Genomic DNA, 22,678 nt, shown 5'->3' on the forward strand with positions numbered 1-22,678 from the left:
TCAAAAGCTTCCTCTAGGGGGAAACAGTTTCTGCTTATATTAGTCAATAATGTCCTCTTTTAAACACAGCTCAAACAATGAAGTTAGTTTCAATTTTCAGTTACTTTTACTCCTTTTTAAAAGCAGACGGAGACGTTTATTTCAGTAATTCAACTGAAAAGGTGAAACTAATATATGAGATAGACTCATGACATGCAAAACGAGATATGTCAAGCCTTTATTTGTTATAATTGTGATGATCATGGCATACAGCTGATGAAAACCCCAAATTAACAATCTCAGAAAAATAGAATATTAAATGAAATCAGCAAAACAAGGATTGCAAATAGACCAGTATTGGACCTCTGAGAAGTAGAAGCATGCATATGTACTCAGTGCTTGGTTTGGGCCCCTTTTACTGCCTCAATGCGGCGTGGCATGGATGCTATCAGCCTGTGGCACTGCTGAGGTGTTATGGAAGACCAGGAAGCTTCAATAGCAGCCTTTAGCTCTTCTGCATTGCTCGGTCTCATGTCTCTCATCTTTCTCTTGGCAACGCCCCATAGATTCTCTATGGGGTTTAGGTCAGGCGAGTTTGTGGGCCAATCAAGCACAGTAATCCCATGGGCATTGAACCAGGTTTTGGTACTTTTGGAAGTGTGGGCAGGTTCCAAAGTCCTGCTGGAAAATGAAGTTGGCATCCCCATGAAACTCGTCTGTGGAAGGAAGCATGAAGTGCTCCAAAATCTCCTGGTAGACAGCTGTGTTGACCCTGGACTCAATGAAGCACAGTGGACCAACACCAGCTGATGACATGGCTCCCCAAATCAACACAGACTGTGGAAATGTCACACTGGACTTCAGGCATCTGGCATTGTGTGCCTCCCCATTCTTCCTCCAGTCTCTGGGTCCTTGGTTTCCAAATGAGATGCAAAAGCTGCTTTCATCAGAAAAGAGATTTGGGGAGCCATGTCATCAGCTGGTGTTGGTCCACTGTGCTTCATTAAGTCTAGGGTCAACGCAGCCATCTACCAGGAGATTTTGGAGCACTTTGCTGATTTCATTTAATATTAATAAATAAACGAACTTTTCCACGATATTCTAATTTTCCGAGTTTCACTTGTATCTGTTAGCAAAAAGGAGATGGGGTGGCGGAAAGGAGGGAAACTAGCTAAATCATGGAGATTTAAGCTCCTGGGCTCTGGTAACTCTATCTCTCCCTGACAAAATGAAATAGGAATAAGAGTACCTCGGAAGTGCTTTAAGAGCCAAACAGGAACCATCAATGCAGCATTTTCAATGCCTAAAATATTTAAGCAGTATGGCTGTTAAATCAATCCTAGTTGGCACATACATACCCTGCAGTCTGAGAGATCTGCTGTTTGGAAGTATTGCAATGCTTCATTGAAAGAGATTAAGGGTATTGGCCCTAGAGGCCTCTCCACAATTCCTACAGTCACAAAGAAGAGAAGAGCATTTGTTTAATTCATGTTCATCCCACTGTTCCTCCCAGTGGAGCCTTACAATATTAAAACAACATTTTAAAAAACAACAGCCACCTATTTTTAAGAAGTATTGTACTGGAATTTGTGTTATATTTATTTACTCATGCATACATGATCTGGAACCAGGGAGAAACAATAGCATTGCCAAGTCTGCCAATAACACCTAGTTATAGCCAAGAGCATCCAAAGAATCATAGAATCATAGAACTGTAGAGTTGGAAGGGACGCTGAGGATCATCTAGCCCAACCCCCTGCAACGCAGGAATATGCAGCTGGTCCATACAGGGATCGAACCTGCAACCTTGGTGTTATCAGCACCATGGTCTAACCAACTGAGCTATCCAGGCTCAAACTCTTCAAGTTGAGTGAAGACGCAACAGATTGGCAGATGAGATTCAACATATGCAAGTATAAAGCAATGCACACAGAGAGAAAAATAAAATCTAAAATTCACACATATGCTGATGGGGTCTGATTTGTCTGAAAAGGTCTTATGGTTGTAAGCAGATAACTTAATCAAAATGTCAGCTCGTACTGTAGTAGTGCGAGCTCAGAACTGGGAATCGTTAGGAAAGGGATGAAAAATACAACTGCTAGAATCATAATGCCCTTATATAAATCAATGGGGCAATCCCATTTGAAATGCCATGTGCAGGTCTGGTTGTCTCATTTCAGAAAGGATACTGTCAACTGGGAAAAGATAGAAAATGAGGCAATGAAAGCAATCAGGGTGTTGCATCAGTTACAAATGAGAAAAATGTGTTTGGACTTTAGTCTCAAACCTTTGAAAGCTGAACTAAAGGGCAGGGTAATGTTAATTGCATGAATGCAATTAACGTGTGTTGTTGTTGTTATGTTAACAGCTGTGGGAAAGCTTCAGCAGCCTTGAAAGTGTAGTGGGCGAAGTTTAACTCTTTCCCTGACATAGTCCAAGCGAAGCTGCTATTTACATTTCAAGGGAAGCTTCCACTGACAATGGGAGAGGCAGATTTTGTAGGACTGTGGCAGGGAAGGAAAGAGTTACAATCTGCCCCCCTCCCCAATCCCATCTTCATTGTTCCAAGGATGCTCAAGCTTCCCAGGACTACTATTTATGTAACAGAAACTGTGCACTTTAATTGCATTCACACAGTTAAAATTGTGTCTAGTTCAGCCCTAGCGAGGGATATGAATGACAGGAGTGAAGAACAGCTCTACAAAATTATGATTCTTTCTGAAACAGCGGAAGAATCCACAATCATCAAGTTCTCATCATATCAAATCTATGATCTTATTTCAGATTTAATCATTTGCTAATGTCCTGAAAATAATCAACTCTACGGCCTAGACTTCAGCCCAATGCAAACTGCAAGCTTTGGTTTATCTCGACGTTTGCTTCAACAGGCAGGTTTTATATACAAATATATAAATATCTTACAGGCAGGTTTTATATAAATACTGTTATGTGTGTATGTGGATAGACAGATGATAGATAGATAGATAGATAGATAGATAGATGATAGATAGATAGATAGATAGATGATAGATAGATAGATAGACAGATGATAGATGATAGATAGATAGATGATAGATAGATGATAGATAGATAGATAGATAGATAGATAGATAGATAGATAGATGATAGATAGATGATAGATATAGAGAGACGATAGATAGATAGATAGAGATGATAGATAGATGATAGATAGATGATAGATAGATAGATGATAATGATAGTTATCAAGCATACGTATCTTGACACAAATATGCAGTTGATGTCATTCACTTGACCTTTCAGAAGCCTCAAAACTGATAGATATGCTCAGAGTAATTCAGGACGAATTAGCACAGCAGGCTTATCTGGGCTGCACAGGTTTGTACAGCATACAGCCTGGTCACATTACTCTATGTTTGCAGGCCACCTTTGTCTGGCCTTTTAAAAAAAACTTTTTTAAAAAAATCTTTCATTTTTCACAAAGGAAAAAGAAAGAAATAACTTTACAAATTTCAACATAACGATAAATTACTTTGATTTCCGGTTCAAGCTGCTTAATACACTTATGTAGATTACAGTGTGCAACTTGTTCAGCGTTACATAAGTGAGCATGGAAACAAACGCAGCACCGTTTTGTGTTCAGAGACAGGGAAACTAGGAGTGCACACCCTCCATGCTCACCCTTTGAGCTGAAACCATAGAGAAAGTGGAAGCAGAGAAGAGACAACCTAAAGCATCGTTCAGCAGGAGTCCTTGTTGTTTAGATCGCTCTCTTACCATTTTCAGCAAGCGGAAGCTTTCGGCTGAGCCTGCGTGTTCTCCTTTGCAAAAGACCACAGAGTTCTAACTTCCGCAGCAAGAACTTTTGAGAGCGACGCAAGCAACAAGGCTTTGGTCTCGGGCAACTTTAATGTTTCTTCTTTAAAAGGCAAGCAATACAATTTTAATGCCAGGGTGTGTGAGAGGGAGCTAAGTTCCCCTGGGAGGTTCACCTGGTGCCTTCATTACAGATCTTTAGGAGCCAGGAGAAAATAGTCCTCATCTCTCAGTCCTCTGGCTGATTAAACAAACAGGAGCAGGGTTACTGTTTTGTTGTTATTATGTTATTGTTATAAAAATAATAAAACTGAAAATTGAAATGTGTTTGAGAACGGCTGAGTTTGCAAGAGAACCATGAGAGCAGGGGCGTACCTAGGGGTTAGTTAGGTTGACCTCTGCCAAGGATGCAGGCACAAAAAATTGCTCCATTCCAGTTTGGGTCGACATGGCTAATAATAATAATAATAATAATAATAAATTTTATGTATACCCCGCCCTACCCGGCCAGAGCCGGGCTCAGGGCAGCTAACACCAATAAAATTTCAGTAAAAACATAATAAGAAAAAAAGAAAAAGAAAAAAACACAATTTAAAATATAGGTTAAAATGCAATTTAAAATGCAGCCTCGTTTTAAAAGTGAAAACCATATGGGGAGGGAAACATAAGGATCAGACTGAGTCCAAACGAAAGGCCAGGCGGAACAGCTCTGCCTTGCAGGCCCTGCGACAAGATGTCAAGTCCCACAGGGCCCTAGTCTCTTGTGACAGAGCGTTCCACCAAGTTGGGGCCGGTACTGAAAAGGCCCTGGCCCTAGTTGAGACCAACCTAACCACCTTGCGACTTGGGACCTCCAAAGTGTTGTCATTTGTGAACCTTAAGGTCCTCCGCGGGGCATACCAGGAGAGGTGATCCTGTAGGTACGTGGGTCCTAGGCCGCATAGTGCTTTAAAGGTCTGCCTGCCAGTCCGCATGAACTCCCCAGGTCATTCCTTTGCTGCTCTGGGAGGCCAGACGAGGTGCACAGGCTCTTTCTGGCTGCCTCAGCGGAGGAATCCAGTTGCTGGTGTGAGCCATCACAGCAGCCCTTGCAGGACCCCCCTCTCCAATTAGCCAGTGGCGCTATTAAAAGTGCAAGTGGAGCGCCCATCAGAGCTCAGAGGGAAGAGAGAGGAGACAGTGGGCAAGAGTTGCAGGAGGAGGAAAAGGGAAGGGAGGCAGGCAGGCAGGTGCACCGACAGAGCAGAGCAGACCCAACCCCAATGGATGCAGAGGAAGTCACTGACGGAGCGCGAAAGGCGACAAAAAGCAAACTTTTTGAGTTTCTGGCCATGGTCTCTCCCAGCTTTGGAAGCACTGATACATCTCCTTGCTGAGGGCGCAAGGGAGCCTAGGTACACAAAACAACATGCAGGAGCTATTGCCTTAACTGTTAACTGTAAATGTCCTCTTTGACTGACAACAGGCCAACCAGGCTGAACCCACAGGGTATTGGGTATGCATTTTTGTGTTTTTATACTGTAAACCACTCTGTGATCCCTCTTCAAAATATCTTCCCTGCTCTTCTCACAGAAAGTAAGTGAAGGTAAATTAAGCAAAGGTTTCAATAGTGGGTCATCTATCAAGTACACCTCTATCAAAAAGGTGGGGAAATGAAAAAAAGACCTTTAAGAGGGTAAAACTCCAAAGTGAATTCGTGCAGCATCGCTTAAATAAATCACCACTAGGAGCTTTCTTTCACCTCTACTTAGTTGACTTATCTAAGAGTCCAATTACGTGCCCATTTACTTAAAAGTTAAGCCCTGTTGGACTTTTTTCCAGTTGGCATACGAGGGTGAACCCACTTATGGTTATTGCAATTCTGCAGGGCGTGGAGAGAGAAGTTCTCTCCCTTCCTAATAACATTTGAACCTGGAGTCCTCCAAGGAAGCAGAAAAGTAGAAGATTAAGGACAGATAAAAAGGAAGTGCTTCTTCACACAGCTAACAGTGGAGTTTGCCGCCACAAAGTTGGTGGTGACAGCCATCAACTTAAGATGGCTTTGAAAAGAGGATTAGACAAATGCATGGATAAGTCTATCAAGGGCCAGGAGGAGAAAAGCTGCCTCCAGGATCAGAGGCAGTGTGCGTCTCTGCAGAGAAGTTGCCGGAAAACAGCAGCAGGAGGGGGATACTGTCCTCCTGCACTGCTTGTGAGCTTCCCAGAGGAATTTGGGATGTGGGAACTGGACTACATAGATCTGTAGTCTGATGCAGCAAGGTTCTTACGTACTTAACAAGCATGCCTGGGATCAGAGCTGGGGAAAGCACAATAAATGTTTAAGCAAGAGGACTAGATTGACTCAAACATGTACTTGGTTGTGTTTGTAAATTATGTTACCTACAATTGGTTTCCCCCCACTGAGAAGTGTCAGCCTGAAATGGTGCCTATAATATGGCCAGAGGCAGATTTCAGATCCTGCTCTTTTATGGAAACGATAGGATTTTGTGCAGGAAGCCTCACCGCAATCTCATTAAGGCTGCAATCTGTAATCTTAACCTTTAATTCTACAATCAATTAAAGAATGAAGCCACTTTAATCCTGCAGTCCTTTCTTCATAAAAAGCAGAGCTTCAGTTTACATACCACAGGTTCGGTTAGAATCCCATTCTGAAATTCTGGTCTTAATAACAAAAAAAAGTCTGCCACAATTTCAGCTAACCCAGCACACTTTTCAACATGGACCAGGAAGTTTACCTTTTTTAAAATAGCTTTTATCAAGTATGTTCATTATATTTTAAGCTTTCCTGTTAAATAGTCTTATGTACTCTCTCAAGTCCTGCCAACCTAGCAGTTCAAAAGCACGTCAAAGTGCAAGTAGATAAATAGGTACCACTCCGGCGGGAAGGTAAACGGCGTTTCCGTGCACTGCTCTGGTTCACCAGAAGCAGCTTAGTCATGCTGGCCACATGACCCGGAAGCTGTACGCCAGCTCCCTCAGCCAATAAAGAGAGATGAGCGCCGCAACCCCAGAGTCAGCCACGACTGGACCTAATGGTCAGGGGTCCCTTTACCTTTACTCTCTCAAGACCCCATTGTTATCACCTTTAACATTGGCCCATTTCAATTTATGAACTCTGGATAATTCACTCTTCACATATTCCATGGTCGCAGGGTCTGACTCTGTCTGCCTTTAATAACTGTACATCTTATTTTTTTAATAAAAAAATCTATACCTAAATATTGATAAAGAACAATGCTATTGGTCCATTTAAATTTGTTGCCATCCAGAAGTTTTGAAAGTAGATTTGAGAGGGTTGAAGCAACATTAATCCTGATGCAGTTCTCCCTGCCCTCCACATTAAATTGCATATATATATATATATATATATATATATATATATCTGAATATGAAGCATATAGTAAGTGTATGTGTACACACACACACAAACACACACATTCAGAAATGTCATGGTGGACGAATGATTGCATAGTGCACATGCAGGCATGGTTTTTATAGAACACTAAATCCATGGTTTGTTTAGCTTAATTGTGGTTTGTTTGTATGTCCAAACCCACCCCAGCTAACTATAGTATCTGTGTTAGGTTTCTTGTGACGTTCAAATCCATTATCCCCATTTGTTTTGATGCCATGCCCCAGGACATGTGACAATGATACAAAGCAAACCATGGTTACTTTGCTCATTTATGAGACTGATCCTGGTTTGTTCAACAAATGTGGTTAAAATCACACCTGAGTTTGCATACTAGGTTTTTCATGAGTACTGAGTTTCCCCCATTATCATAGCGTTAAACATACCAGGAAGCAGCAGCTTATTTAATTGACTGAACAAAATACTTGAAGCACTAGTAAACTTATACATAGCTAATACTTTATAACTTGATAATTCCCAGACTGAATCACATCCAACATTTTCACACCCACCACATACTATTCTTAGACATGTTTCCTGCTCTTTGACAGTACCTCCAGCACTTGCTTTTCTTACAGTCATCTAAATTAATCTATTGCCATGTTTAACTGGTCCCAACAGCAAAGGAAATGGCATTGCCGTTGCTTTCATACCTTCAGAATGGATGTTTGCCACACTGTCCCATTCTTCTCGAGCTCGCAGAACCTCCTCACTAATATCTAGCAACAAAGAGAAAGAGAGAGATGAGACAAAACATAGAACCGCTTCTAAAAGAGCAGTTTTAAGGTGAAAAGCAGCTCCTGTTTTTTGAAAAAATAAGTCCTTGCCTTGACTGACAATAAATTTTGACTATTTTGTGCGACAAGCCAGGGAAAAGGCCAAGCCAGGGAAAAGGCCACAGAGCATCTTCTCTGCATGCAGAAGATCCCAGGTTAATCCCTGGCATATGCAGAGAGGGCTGGGAGAGACCCCCTGTCTGAAACCTTGACTGAATGAACTAGATGGATCAATGGTCCGACTTTGTATAAGACACTTTCTTATGTTCCTAAGGCAATCTGCTTGCACTGGATAGCAGCTAATGTCTTTCCTCCATGACAGGTACAGAGCCCCAGCTTCTGAGGCACAGCGGCAGGTGGGTTGGTCTAGTGGTCAGGTGAACAGAGGCAGTGGGTGAGGAGCCTGTTGGAGACAGGCTCTGCTCCCCCTCTGTGCAGGCTCCACATGTGCCCCCTTGCTGCCCGGTCCACCAGGGAGGCGCAACACTTGCGCTGCCCCAGGTTCTAGCAACCCACGCTACACCACTGAGAGGAAGAGATGAGAAGCAAGGGCCAACTCCAGTGACTTGACCAAGAGGCCAGCTCCACTGGGCTCTTCCTTAACTGTCACCTAGCAGCAGCCATTCCATCAGGCAGCAACAGAGGGAGAGATGGAAAATGGGGTCCATGCCGTTGGATCTGAAAGACCAGTTCCATTCAGCTGCCACTTTTCCTCAGCTGTTTCCATTCAAGCTAGTCATTTGTAACTTTAAGAACTGGTGCCTGAATTTGTGGCTTCCTCAGCTCTCCACCCCTCATTTTCGTAGTTGTGTCTTTCAGACTGTAAGCTGCAGAGACTGTGTTTTCGATCTTATGTAAATCAAACTCTGAAACACGGGCATTTCAATGGACGCAAACACACCCACCCACAGCCAATGGTGACTGCTCTCCATTACTATCATGAAGGCTTTGTACTCACAGCAAACAAGTTGTTTGACTTATCTGCTACGATCAAAAGCTGTAAGTACACAACTTTCTCATTAAATATCATAACATAAAAATAATAACATAAAAAGAGACCTGCATATAAGAATTCCACAAACAGGACCAAATTCCTACAGGCCTCTCCGCAGTAACAATTCCTGGCAGCTGTCATTCAGAGGCATAATGCCTCCAACAGTAACATTCACTAGGTTTCACCCAAGGGCAACACTTACTTACTTTGAAATTTTGGATTCCACCTCTCCACAATGCCTTATGGCAGCTTACAATAAAATACCAATAATAATAATAATAATAATACAATGATGCCCATAACCCTGCCCACACTCCAGTCAAAATAACATCCAGGATTAAAATATTGCTTAAGAGCATCAGATTCCTAACACGGGAGCTAAATTAGCAAAGGATGGTTTGGTTAAGCTCACCCAAAGAATTAAAACAATCTTCTCAGTGGGATCAAAGGTATATGACCCAGTTGCTGACAGGATGATGACTATAGCTCCTTCGGTGTGCCATTTCATCAGAAAAGAAACAGAACTCACAGAGGAACATTCAGCTAACTGGAACCATACCTGCTTCTCTGCATCCGTTGGGTGTTGCTGACAGAGACTGCAAGAGTCCATTCTGCTTCAAGGCAGAAATCTGAAAGAGGGAGAAGTCATCAGAATGTAAAATGCCACATTAACCTGTTGACGGACTTCTGCAAAATATTGTCAAGGCTAATGCATCTGAATGCCTTTGGGCTGAGATCGGGGATACTTGGCAAATTGCTACCGCCAGCTTCAATTTAAAGTCAGCTTTGGAATTGGTGCCATCCTGTCTGCCGATTTCCATGCAGACAATTAAGCGATGGCGGAAGCAGCTAAGAAATCATACTAGCATGGAAGAGCTAACTGGGCTGGGTGGGAGAATGAGGACTCCAACCACTATTTCTAATAATAATAATAATAATAATAATAATAATAATTCATTATTTATACCCCGCCCATCTGGCTGGGCCTCCCCAGCCACTCTGGGCGGCTTCCATAGAAACCAAAAATACAGTAAAATATCACACATTAAAAACTTCCCTGAACAGGGCTGCCTTAAGATGTCTTCTTTCTTAGACTGAACTGCCCCCAAATGTGTTGCTGTGATATAGCTCTGGCTGCTGTCACTCATACCCTAATAACATTAATTCAGACGAGACTACTGCACATGCGGCTGCCTTTGGAAAGTGTTTAGAAATAGCAACTGGTTCAGACTGTGGGAGCAAGAGTGTTAACTGGAGCTGCCCACATAAAGTGTAGTATTTCAGTTTTATGTCAACTGCACCGGTGTCTGGTAGGCATTTACGCCCAATGCACAGCGCTGATTTTGACCTTTAAAGTCCTAAGTGGTTTGGGGCTGGGAGAGCTTCTCCCATGATTCTATCCACTCACTTAGATCATACATCCGTCTCCCCGTCACATGAAATGTAAGATTATGCTGTTCCATGAGACAGGGCCTTTTCAATGGTAGCACCTAAATTGTAGAACTCTCATCCTAGACAGAGATACACAGCTACCTCATTAATAGGGTTCAGGTGACAGGAAACTATTTCAGAGGACACCAGATAATCATTTGGCTGTCTTTGGCTGTGATCACAGCAGTAATCTTTATAATGTGGCTTTTTTCAGCAGCATCATGCTATACTGCTGCTAAGTTGTCTTGTAAGTACCAACGGATGGAAAGCTGGGTTACTTTTTTTTTATTATTGCAAAGGACTTTCCACTGAAAAGCGCTATAGACGTTGTGAACAGTGCAGTTGTGTATCAATTCATCCATGTTTTTGCCGTTTCAAAGGCTGCGAGTGCTTTATAAGAGGCTTCCCTTCAAGGTTTTGGGGAAGGTACGACTGACCACAAGGAGCAATAGCTGTCTGCCTCCTGTAGAAATAGGCTGATCTAAGCTGCCTCCTACTCAAACGTTCCATTAAAATTCCCAAGAACTACTAAGGGTGCAAGGGACGTGGGTGGCGCTGTGGGTTAAACCACAGAGCCTAGGACTTGCCAATCAGAAGGTCGGCGGTTCAAATCCCCGTGATGGGGTGAGCTCCCGTTGCTCGGTCCATGCTCCTGCCAACCTAGCAGTTCAAAAGCACGTTAAAGTGCAAGTAGATAAATAGGTACCGCTCCGGCGGGAAGGTAAACGGTGCTGCTCTGGTTCGCCAGAAGTGGCTTAGTCATGCTGGCCACATGACCCGGAAGCTGTACGCCGGCTCTCTCGGCCAATAAAGTGAGATGAGCGTCGCAACCCCAGAGTCGGTCACGACTGGACCTAATGGTCAGGGGTCCCTTTACCTTTACCTTTACCTTACTAAGGGCGCCTGCTTAAAAATACCACATCTGCATATTTACAAGGAAACTATTAGTTGCACTGGCGCAGCATTCCCCAACATGGCACCCACCAGATCCTTTGGACTACAACTCCCATCAGCTCCAGCCACCACAGAAGGCAGAACTAGTGCAATGAAAAATCCACACCTTACTATGCTGGCAGAAACAAAATTCCTTATTAATATTCCATTACTGCAGATTTAAGTATGTTGGTTACAGGCACTTGACCACACCTACAACTGTGATGCTATATAGGGATTGGCTGTCTGAACAGCTGGTGCAGCATAGTGGCCGACAGTGCAGGCCAGGAAGTCTCCAGTTCAAATCTTGCCTCGGCCAGTTAAGAGATTACACTTACATGCAAAGTTTTGTACGCTGGAAAAGAAACCGCTTGTTCTTCATTCTGGTAGTTGCCAGTGCTGCATCGGTTCATACCCTAATGGAAACAATGAAATCATAGAGTCACCAGAGAATGAATTATCATCTCGGAGTCCCAAAGGCACCCAGGTTTCTATGAGGAAACGGAGAACATGGTTAAGCTTTATTATGCAGAGCTGTACCGGGGAACACTTGTCAGTTGTTTAACATAACAAAAACTAAAGAACAAGGAACCACACTTTGTATTTAGTGCAAATTGTGCAGGGCCAAAAACCACTATCTGGTCACCTGGTTTTGGGGGACCAACTTAAGAGCAAAAGAGTGGTGGTTGAATACAAAAAGCAAGGGAAATATTTATGTATGAGTGGATGAGAGATGCCACACATGCAAACACCCTCCAAGAGTACTCAGATGAAAGCAGGTGTACCTGCTTTATACTGAATGAAAGAGAACATCTCCACATCCACAAACCAAAGCAGATGACTGCACACAGGACCAGCTGGTAACCACACAGAAGCTGCCCTAAGCTCTTTTGCATCCTATTTTTCTATCAAAGAAAATGAATACAGAGTTTCCACCCCAAGACATAAAGCATATTAGACAATTGTTAAGTTTAGATCAGGCGTGGGGAACCTGCATCCTGCCCCATGCTCCTAGACTAAAACTCTCTTTGTCCCCAACCACACATGATGTTGAGTTGAGAATCCTGAGGTTCCCCATTCCTGATTCAGATATTTGTTTGCTAAATGCCAAGCTCATTTTGAGTATATTATCTTAGTAGGCCCTTGCAAGACATCTAGTCCAGTGTTTTTATCCCCATATTACAGATATGAAGACAAAGGTCCAGAGAAGGTAGCTTATCTTAAGCCCCAGTTCACAGCTGAAGTGATATTTGAACTGCAGCCTCCTAGATCTCATTCTCTCATACCACAATGTCATGTTTCCCCCCCTAATACATACAGACGTTCTAATTTTCAGATTTTTCCAAAGGTTCAGTACATACTGGTGAACTTGCAGTTCCCAACACTGCAAAAAGGGTAGTGTTCCGTCAGATGAAGTTGCAAGCTACAGTCTCCAACCTAAGAGCTTCCGCATGAATATTCAACAGTTTTGGGGAACATTTTTACTCCTACTGCACCTATGCTTTTAACAACTGCACAAGCAGAAACCAGCAGGTACAAGCTTCTCATCTGGAGATCTGCAGCTTACCTTCAAACACACACACACATTTTTTTAACAACAGAAAAGAACAGTTGCAATTTCTCCAACCCCCTTCCCCTCTGTGTTGTAGCAAGATGTGCTGCACAGCAGGCAGGAGGAAGGCAAAGGGGGTAAAATAAAAGCCTTGGAGAAGCATCAGTTGCATCAGGCAATTTGAAGGTGCACACATGGCCTTCAGGTTGCTTCCTACCACAGTGGTACCTCGGGTTAAGTACTTAATTCATTCCGGAGGTCCATTCTTAACCTGAAACTGTTCTTAACCTGAAGCACCACTTTAGCTAATGGGGCCTCCTGCTGCCGCTGCGCCACCAGAGCACAATTTCTGTTCTCATCCTGAAGCAAAGTTCTTAACCTGAGGTAATATTTCTGGGTTAGCAGAGTCGGTAACCTAAAGCGTATGTAACCCGAGGTACCACTGTACTTGAATATCCATGCCAACCATTTCGATGGCCAATTCTGGTAGAAGGGAGGAAGAGGAAAATAAAAGTGTTACCAATCGCTTCTTTGGCTTTCTGAGGGACATGCATACCAAGGCTTCTTTTCCTTTTTTTGCAACCCAAACTCAGCCCTGGCACCTCTCAGGTGGGCACCACTGCCATTCTTAAGAGAACGACGGAGGTGTTCACAAGGAGTTCTGGCACCCCCTTGTTCCACCCCCCTAGAAAAATAGGTAAAGGTAAAGGTACCCCTGCCCGTAGGGGCCAGTCTTGACAGACTCTGGGGTTGTGCGCCCATCTCACTTAAGAGGCCAGGGGCCAGCGCTGTCCGGAGACACTTCCGGGTCACGTGGCCAGCGTGACATCGCTGCTCTGGTGAGCCAGAGCCGCACACAGAAACGCCGTTTACCTTCCCGCTGGTAAGCGGTCCCTATTTATCTACTTGCACCCGGAGGTGCTTTCGAACTGCTAGGTTGGCAGGCGCTGGGACCGAGCAGCGGGAGCGCACCCCGCCGCAGGGATTCGAACCGCCGACCTTTCGATCGGCAAGTCCTAGGCGCTGAGGCTTTAACCCACAGCGCCCCCTGCGTCCCCCCTAGAAAAATAGCCCTGTGCATAACCACAAAATATACCCGCTAAGCTCACAGTGAACACAACAAGCCTCCTCAGAAAAAGACAGTTGGCTGCTATGAGGCCAATCTAAATTCAGCAAAACTGGACAACCGCCCCCCCCCCCACCATGCCACCCCTCCCCCCCCAAAAAACTGATCCCCCTTTACTCCCCTCCCCCTTTCAAACAGCCCCTCCCACTGTGGCCCCCAAACTAATAAGTCCTTTACTCGCCACCCCCCAAAAAAAATCCCCGCCCACCATGGCCCCCAAACCAATACGGTTGTCCTGCCGTCCCCCCCCCCCTTTTTACTCTTTTCCTTAAGGTCAGATACCTGGGAAGGAAGGGTAACGCACGCAGACACACACAAGCCCGTACACGCCCCCTTCCCCCTATACAGCGACATAGTTGCATAGGTAGTGACACGTGTCTACTCATTCCCACATTCGCAGTCGCCCGTCACGCCCCCCCCCCGCAGTTTCCCCTGCCCTCCCCCACACATCTCCCCCACAAATAACGCACCCACGGAGGCGTCATCCCCGACAAGCCGGACCGAACGACGGGCTTCCCCCTCCCCCCGCCTCAGTTTTTCCTCCAATCTGTGCTCTGTTGCTAACCCCCCCCCCTCCTGTAACACCCACACAGGCAAACGCGCCTGCGCGTCCCTTTGCATGCCGGGAGTTGTAGTCCCAGCGTCCTCGGATTGGACAGAGCAACCAATCGTTTGCCGCTCCGCTCTGCTCAGTACGATTGAGCTTGCCCGATTGCCCAGTCCAGTAGCCCTGCGGAAGGTTGTTATGCATGATCAAGAGTGAGCTCCCACGACAAAAGCGTCTCTCGCTAAATGTAAAAAACGAACAGTGAAAAAGACTCCGAATTGAAAAGTGGAGAGAGACCTTTCACTCTTTGCCTGATTGTTTTGTATCACGCATTAGCTAATTTTTAGAAACCAAACACTCAAGGTACAGAAGGATTTCAGTGCCGGATTTACGTATAAGCTAAACAGTAAAGGTAAAGGGACCCCTGACCATTAGGTCCAGTCGTGGCCGACTCTGGGTTGCGGTGCTCATCTTGCTTTATTGGCCAAGGGAGCCGGCATATAGCTTCCAGGTCATGTGGCCAGCATGACTAAGCTGCTTCTGGCGAACCAGAGCAGCACACGGAAACACTGTTTACCTTCCCGCCGGAGTGGTACCTATTTATCTACTTGCATTGTGCTTTCAAACTGCTAGGTTGGCAGGAGCAGGGACCGAGCAACGGGAGCTCACCCCGTTGCAGGGATTTGAACCGCCAACCTTCTGATCAGCAAGTCCTGGGCTCTGTGGTTTAACCCGCAGCGCCACCCGCGTCCCTTATAAGCTAAACAAGCTATAGCTAAAAAAAATTAAAGAGAAAAAAACTGGATGTACATTTCCAAAATAACAGATAAAAAAACAAATAAAATAAAACCTGCATACAGCATCAGTGTTTTGAGTTGTGTAGGCTCCTATGATGTAAGTAATGGACCCTGCCTGCTAGCCTGCTCCCTAAAATATCACTGGTTTGCTCATTTCTATATATAGGGTGCCTACATTCCGCATGTGCAAATGGCTTCACATACCTATTAGGTTCATAAATTACCATATAGCATATATTCAACTCAAAAAACAGCAACAATTTGTTGTTGACGAAGGACAGCTGGACATATAAAGGGCCTCATCAAACCTAAATCCGGCCCTGTATATAGTACTGCCATTTATCAGCCAAAAGGCAAGCCTTGTGAAATTATTGTCCCGGAAATTATTAGTATTATTTGAAATAATACTATTTATTATTTGAAAATTATTTTTGTTGCAGTATTGTTCTTTAGAATCATTAGATACTATTATAACGAATGGTTATTAGAACATGCCTCTGGCATCTGCGACATGCGCCCTCTTCTTCATCAGCCAGACACAGCTGGATGTGGCATGGGGATCCAGGATTAGATGGTTTTAAAGTGAGATTTAGATGGGGGGAGGGAATCAATTGAGGGTTCTTAATCACAAAAGCTGGCACTTAGGTATTATAGAATAACAACAACAACAACAACAACAACAACAACAACAACAACGACTTATTTATTTCTTATACCAAACCCATCTGACTGGGTTACCCCAACCAGCCTGGGCAGATCTAGCAAAAATACAGGAAAAACAACAACCTTTATAGGCTTCCTGAAACAGGGTTTCCTTCAGATAAATTCAGATAAATTTTCTATGAAAATTTATGCTGTTGTTTTACTCTTCAACATCCACTGGGAGGGCATTCCACAAGGCAGGTGCCACTACCAAGAAGGCTCTTTGCCTGGTTCTCTGTAACTTCATTACTCGCAGTGAAGGCCCCCGAAACTGGACCTCAGTGTCTGGGCTGAACGATGGAGGTGGAGACACTTCTTTAGGTATACAGGGCCAAAGCCATTTAGGGCTTTAAAGGTCAGCACCAACACTTTCAATTATGCTCTGAAACGTACTGGAAGCCAATGTAGATCTTTTAGGACCAGGGTTATACGGTCCCGGCATCCGCTCCCAGTCATCAGCCTAGCAGCCACATTCTGGATTAATTGTTGCTTCCGAGTCACCTTCAAAGGTAGCATCAAAGGTGTTTTATAAATGTTTTAAATAAAGTAAATAAAAAAAGATTGTCCATACATTTGGATCAGACAGTAGGCACCTGTTAGAAATTAAATCCCACAGAAGTTGGTGCATGTGATAAGAATACACCTCCCACCCTAGCATGAGGAAAGAAAGTAATAGTTATTGTTTTGTGAAGTATACTATATTTGCATATAGAAGGGTAGGTATAACTTCACAGTTTCTCTATAAATCCATATATCACAGGTGCCTCCAAACGGCCACTGAAGGAATTGACACAAGCCTTTTGATACTGGAAAAAATGGTTCCCTTTAATAGTGATGGAGAAGAGCCTAAATTCATTAGATGTTGCCTCTAGTGGGGACTGTACTGCTTTTTGTCACTGATGTCACAGGTATTAGCCGTTGACAAGCATGTAAGTTCAACCATAGTCGAAACTGAACAAGTTTTTGCAACAGGCATAATAGCTACAGGCACTTGCATGCATCCAGCAAAATATAGTTCGGCCATATCCTATCCATGTTTATTCAAATGTTTAAATCACCTGAAGTCCACAGAGACATACACACACAAAATCATTCCTCTAATGGAGACCATTCTAAAAATTACACAGGGGAGCAAGTCCAGGTTTGGCAGGAACCAGCTAAATCTGCTTGGTTGAGGGCTGCAGGCAACCCTGGGTCCTGTAAGTGATGTGTGCAGTGTGTTTATTGAATTTGCACGCTACATTTTAGGTTTTATGCACCCCATTGTGGTTTTAGCACAAATACCTTAGGTGCACAAACTTTAAAATGTCATGATGAAAGCAGCTGTGTCTTGAGTTCAAAGGTCTCATGCAAATTTCCTGTGGTTTACTCCTTCCCTTCCCACATACGTCTCCGACCAACAAACAAACAAATAAACAAACCAGTATCTTCCTCTTTGAAAGCCTTACGTGTATCTGAAATACCTTTAGAGTGGTGTGTTGTTGTTCTTTTTTTAAAAAAGGTGCATTGGTATCATGTTTTGTTTTGATGTGCCTTGATGTGCCTTTTAATTTTAATCTTCCTTCATTAAAAAAACAAGGCAGAATGGGCAAATCAGCTATATCAGCTATAACCGTCAATGGTATAAAACATAAGACACATAAATTAGCTATGGGAAATGGAAGCTTATTGGAACACATCCTGTAACACAAACCATATAGTTATGTGGGTGGAATTCTTTTACTATAAAATCACAAAAAACCTTTCAGTAAACATCAACAAAAATATTCATTCTTGGGCAATGGTGTCATTAGTAGCTTATGCGCTGCTCCATAGTCTCTCAATCCCTGTACACATCAAAATTCCCTCTCTGATCCCTTCAGCAACACACCAGCTTGATTTGTGTCCCTCCACAATCTCTGTTCCTTAGTGTTGCACAGCTGAGGGGAGCAACTGGCTCAATAGCAGAGTACAGTCAAACCTCGGTTCCCAAACACCTCCGTTTGGAACCTTTTGGCTCCAACAGTAAGTGTTCCGGTTTTTGAACGTTTTTGGGAAGCTGAACATCCGACACAGCTTCCGCTTGAGTACAGGAAGCTCCTGCAGCCAATCAGAAGCTGCGCCTCAGTAATCTAACATTTCAGAAGCCGAACGGGCTTCTGGAACGGATTATGTTCAGCAACCGAGGTTCAGCTGTATATGCTTCACACGCAGATGTTCCCAGGTTCAATCCCTGCCATCTCCACTTAAAAAGGACTTTACCTGACTAACACCTTGAAGAGCAGCTACCAATGAGCTCTGGTTCAAGCCAGACTTCTCCTCTTACCCCCAATATCTCACTTTGAGCTGCTCATGGCTATCTGGCACTCTGCTGCCAACATCACTCTGCTGATACCCTGGTCTGTTTTCCTGCCTGGACCCAGGTTCTGAAGAAGCTTCTAGTGCAGAGCTTTCCAAACTGTGTGTCCTGACATATTAGCGTGCTAGCCGCAGTGTGTAGGTGTGTCACCCAAACTTCCTGGCTCTCTTCTCTGGGATGGAAAGGGGTTAGCTTTGTTAGATCAATCCATCAACCCCTGATAGATGATTTAGAAAGGATTGAATCTGGCATCACTTTCGCTGTGTGTGTGTGTGTGTGTGTGTGCCAGTGTCTATACTCAGCAGAGTTACATCTCAGCGCAGCTCCTTCCTTGGAAGCGTCTTTGGGGTTGAAGGTACACACAGTAGGCAATAAACACTCATGGACACTGTTAAGTTGTGGGTGAACATATCAGACGACACAGCGATTCTTCAAACAGCTCTTGTTTATTCACAGGCCAGGACAGAACTGAACTGAAGGGCTCAGTCAGCCTGCTTATATAGAGTTCCAGTACCACGTTACTGTAACAACTTCCTAAAACTATCCAATCACTGAACGTCACTTTCGATCCTTCATTTGCATAACTATCTACAGTATCCATCCAATCACTGAACGTCACTTTCGATCCTTCATTTGCATAACTATCTACAGTATCCCCTGCTGGCCCAGGGTGAGAACTTCAGTACATAACAGACACCATTAAGATTCAGTCAAGTATAGAAGTTTACTTGACAGGTATAAAAGCATATTGGTCACAACTATATACAGACATTCACCACTGCTGTGGTCAAGGCATGCTTAGAGTCCAGCAAGAGTTCATGACTCTCTCTGTCTCTGCAGAGACTCACAACAAGTTATACAACAAGTTACACAAAACCGTTGTTATCCTTAATTCCTTCACACTGTGCATGTCCAAAGAACCCACAGAAAATGCCCCTGCATAGTCAAAACAACCACAGCCTTCTGCTTCTTGAAACTTCTTCTCTTTCTGGAACAAATTATTCTCTTGCACACACAGAGAATATCCAAGAAGCTTAACCTCCAGCTTGCTTGTACAACTGAATTATTGTACCTCAAAACGATGCATGCATGTCTAAAAAGTGCGTCACCAACATGAAAAGGCTGAAACGCTCCGTTCTCATGGCTAATCTGCAGGTCAGAGATGGGGAAACCCATGGCCTCTCAGTGTTTTTGGACACCAACTCCCATCATATGTATTCTGTGTTTCAGTGTTGTGTTTTGATGTTTTGACCCTGTGGTTGTCTGATAAATTGTGGTGTACAAATGTAATAAATAATTATAACCCCTGAGCATTGGCCATGTTGAAGGCCAGCAGAACCTCGAGGGTCACATAGGTCCCCTGGCCTTGCGCAACCCTGACAGGTCTCTCCTTATATTGATGCATCGTCCGCTCTTCCAGACCCCTCGCCCTCCGCTCTCTAAAGATCTCCTGGCTGCACTTTCAGAGGATGCCCGGCACTCCCTGGCAGGATGCTCCCTTGTCCCAGGGAGAGGCTGGACTGCGCCTTTAAGGGGCAGGAGCGCGCTGCGGCCAGCCTACTAGAAGGAGGAGGCGGCTGCTGCTGGTGGTGCTATGTCTGCGCTCTTTGAGCCGGGGTCTCACTTTGGCGTCCTCGCTGCGCTTGCCATGTGGGTGTACGCGCTCGTGGGCGCGCTCCTCCTCCTGGGCATTTGGAGAGCTCTGGGCACCCGCAGCGCCTCTTCCAACCCTTTCCGGGCAGATTCCAGGCGGCCGCCCGCGCCTCTGGTGACCGACAAAGATGCGCGCAGAAAGGTCCTCAAGCAAGGTAGCCACCGGCCAGCCCCAGCTAGCCAACCCCGGCGTGGGGCGCTGCCAGGCTGGCAAAGGGAGCTGCTGGGTGGGTGGGATCAAGTGGCGCGTGAACGATGCCCAGTGGTGGCAGAGAGAAGGGATCAATGCATTCCTAGGAATGTTTACTGCGGATTAAGGCGCTGTTCCGTGGGGCTCCCGGGCTGGCAAGAGAGCACGGGGCTGCAGCCTTAAAAGAAGGTTTTCTTCTCCCTCCCTTTGTTGCTTCGCGCGCTGTTTAGTTCAGAGCTTAGCGAGTTGTCGAGCTTAGTATAGAAGATGGTTATCTCGTCTTTTGCTTGCCAAAGTCCCCAAATTCTGCCTCTTTGGTATTTTCAGTTTAAAAACATGCAATGGGAAAGAGCCACTTCTGTTGGAGACCCTGCCAATCAAAGTTGCCAGTGCCAGTACTAGATGGGAAATAGGCTAACCTGCTGCAAGGAATCTTCTTTTTCTTGCCTTAGCACTGCAAGTTATACAGTTTTTTCACCGAGCAGCTTTCCGTGGTTCTCCGCTCCCCATTTTTATCCTCGCAACAACTTCGTGAGGCAGGCTGCTGTTGAGAGACGATGACTGGCCCAAGGTCACCCCCTTTAATAACTAACTTGTTAAAATCTTCCTGGTTTTGCTCTGTCTGCTAACACTTGTACCTCGGACTCACTTGAGCCCTAAATAAATAGAACCCTGCTAGGTGGAAATAATTAAATTTCAGCTGTGTTATGAAGGAGACTGCCTTAGATATTCTTTTCTTGACAAAATGGTGAATTTCAGGTTAGGAGCTTGCAGTATGTAATTGCAAAAATATGTATTAACATCGGTATCAAATTTCACACTTGCATTAGAGTCTTGTAATAGAAAATTCATTTTATACTGAATATTGTATATTACATAGATGTAAATAAAGTGATTACTTTTCCATCTAACGGAGGTTCAATTCAGCCAGCACTGAGCCCTTTGAATGGAAGAGAGAGCTTTAGCCCTATGCAAACTTTCCTGGGAGTTGATACCATTGAATACTGCGTAAGTATGTATGGGATGCTGTTGTACAGCACATGTTTAACTTTCCAGCTGGGATCAGTTGGGGTGTTAAAATGCTTAGCTTCAATTGGCTTGTCCCATTGGAGTTCAGTTTGCTTTTGAGCAGGTCTTTTATAGGCTGTTAACTTCAGCCCTCTTTCTTTCTTTGATAACTTTTTAATTTTGGCTGGAGAGCTTTCTGGTCTCCATCATTTTGCTAAAACTAGTCTTGTTGCTGTTATTATTTTTTTAATGGCATTGAGACTGTAATTTGAAATGCAGTCCCTGATGTCATCTAGCCAAGACTGTAAAAGAGCTAAATATGATCTTGCGCATATTATGTCTCTGGTAGTTTCCACAGTCATTTCCTAGAACATCGTTGCCTCTCAGTCAGCCCCTCTTCCCTCTGGCAAAAGTGTGAGTTGGAAAGAGGGAAGCAAAAGAGGGAAGCACAAAAATAACCCACTTTGTGCATTCCCCCAACATGTGGGAGGATCGCCCTTGCCAGCCACATCCCCAATGGCTTTATGCGTAGGGAACTTGAGGGAAGACCCTATGATATACAAACATAGACCTCCTTCAAACAAGGGGGGGGGACCTGATTGACTTAGCATCAGTGGCATAGCGTGTGTTGGCAGCACCCGGGGCAAGGCAAGGATTGTGTGCCCCCTAACCTCTTTGCAGACATCGCACAGAAGGCAACAGGTGAATTTCGCAGCATCCTTGTGGTGCCCTTCATGGAGGTCACTGTGTTCGCCCTCTCAGCTAAGCGAGCTCCCAGCGGGAGCGGCCGCTGGCTTTCCTTGGTGGGGTTGGTGGCGTCCCAGCAGTGCTGGAGCCACAGCCACAGCTGGCCTGGGAGGAGGGTGGCAGAGAGCAGGCTGAGGCACCAAATGCAGTCATTCCCTGGCTGCCTCGCCTTGGCTGCGCAGCACAAGGTCAGCTGCTGGCGGGTCCCAGGCAAGTGTGTGGCTCCCCTCTCCTCTCCCCTTGCTCAAAGACACACACCAGGAGGGAGGCCCCAGGGAAGGACCGGCACAGGCCAGGAAAAGTCTGGGCTCCAGCTGGCAGGAGTTCCACCCAGGGGCAGCCATCTGTTTGCTGGTACCACCACAGCCATGAAGATACAGCCCAGGCTCTGCTCACCTCCCCATGGCTCCAGAAGACATCAGCCATGCAGCCTTGACAAGGGAGCGTGTCATGCGGGTATTCTGTGCCTAGTGCCACGGCCCCCCATGCCCCCATGCTATGCCACTGCTTAGGATTGCTCTCGCATGAAGGTGGTGTACATTGTCTTTACATTTATACACATGCAGGGACCCTTCTCATGTTTACCCAACGCCACTGCCAACAGGGGGGTGGGTGTGTGCCTGGCAATTGCATGAGCAGCGGGGTAAGGCTATCCTGCACAGAACCCTCTTACGACTGGGTTGAACACATGAGGGAGA

General features: G+C 44.9%; 2 protein-coding genes across 4 annotated transcripts in view; one reads left to right on the top strand and one right to left on the bottom strand.

Annotated features, from left to right (window-relative positions):
• ELMOD3 (ELMO domain containing 3) overlaps positions 1-14,583 on the bottom strand; it is a 29,935-nt gene extending 15,352 nt beyond the window's left edge. Inside the window, exons 1-5 of one of the 3 annotated variants that reach the window (XM_079955186.1) lie at positions 14,469-14,583; positions 11,659-11,736; positions 9,516-9,585; positions 7,840-7,905; positions 1,338-1,429 (exon numbers count right to left, since the gene is read on the bottom strand). In XM_079955186.1, the coding sequence (XP_079811312.1) occupies positions 1,338-1,429; positions 7,840-7,905; positions 9,516-9,585; positions 11,659-11,736; positions 14,469-14,483 (321 nt within the window). In that variant the 5' untranslated portion in view covers positions 14,484-14,583. Of the gene's footprint in view, positions 1-1,337; positions 1,430-7,839; positions 7,906-9,515; positions 9,586-11,658; positions 11,737-13,251; positions 13,350-14,280; positions 14,412-14,468 lie in introns of those variants that run through there. The other 2 variants (XM_079955185.1, XM_079955187.1) reach the window with 2 other exon arrangements.
• Positions 14,584-19,949: 5,366 nt separating this feature from the next.
• LOC307203852 (all-trans-retinol 13,14-reductase-like) overlaps positions 19,950-22,678 on the top strand; it is a 31,875-nt gene continuing 29,146 nt past the window's right edge. Inside the window, exon 1 of the mRNA XM_079955050.1 lies at positions 19,950-20,190. Coding sequence (XP_079811176.1) covers positions 19,977-20,190 — 214 coding nt within the window. The 5' untranslated portion in view covers positions 19,950-19,976. The remainder of the gene's footprint in view (positions 20,191-22,678) is intronic.

The sequence above is a fragment of the Podarcis cretensis genome, assembly GCF_951804945.1.
Source record: "Podarcis cretensis genome assembly, chromosome: 15".
In the NCBI taxonomy this organism is placed as follows: Eukaryota; Metazoa; Chordata; class Lepidosauria; order Squamata; family Lacertidae; genus Podarcis; species Podarcis cretensis.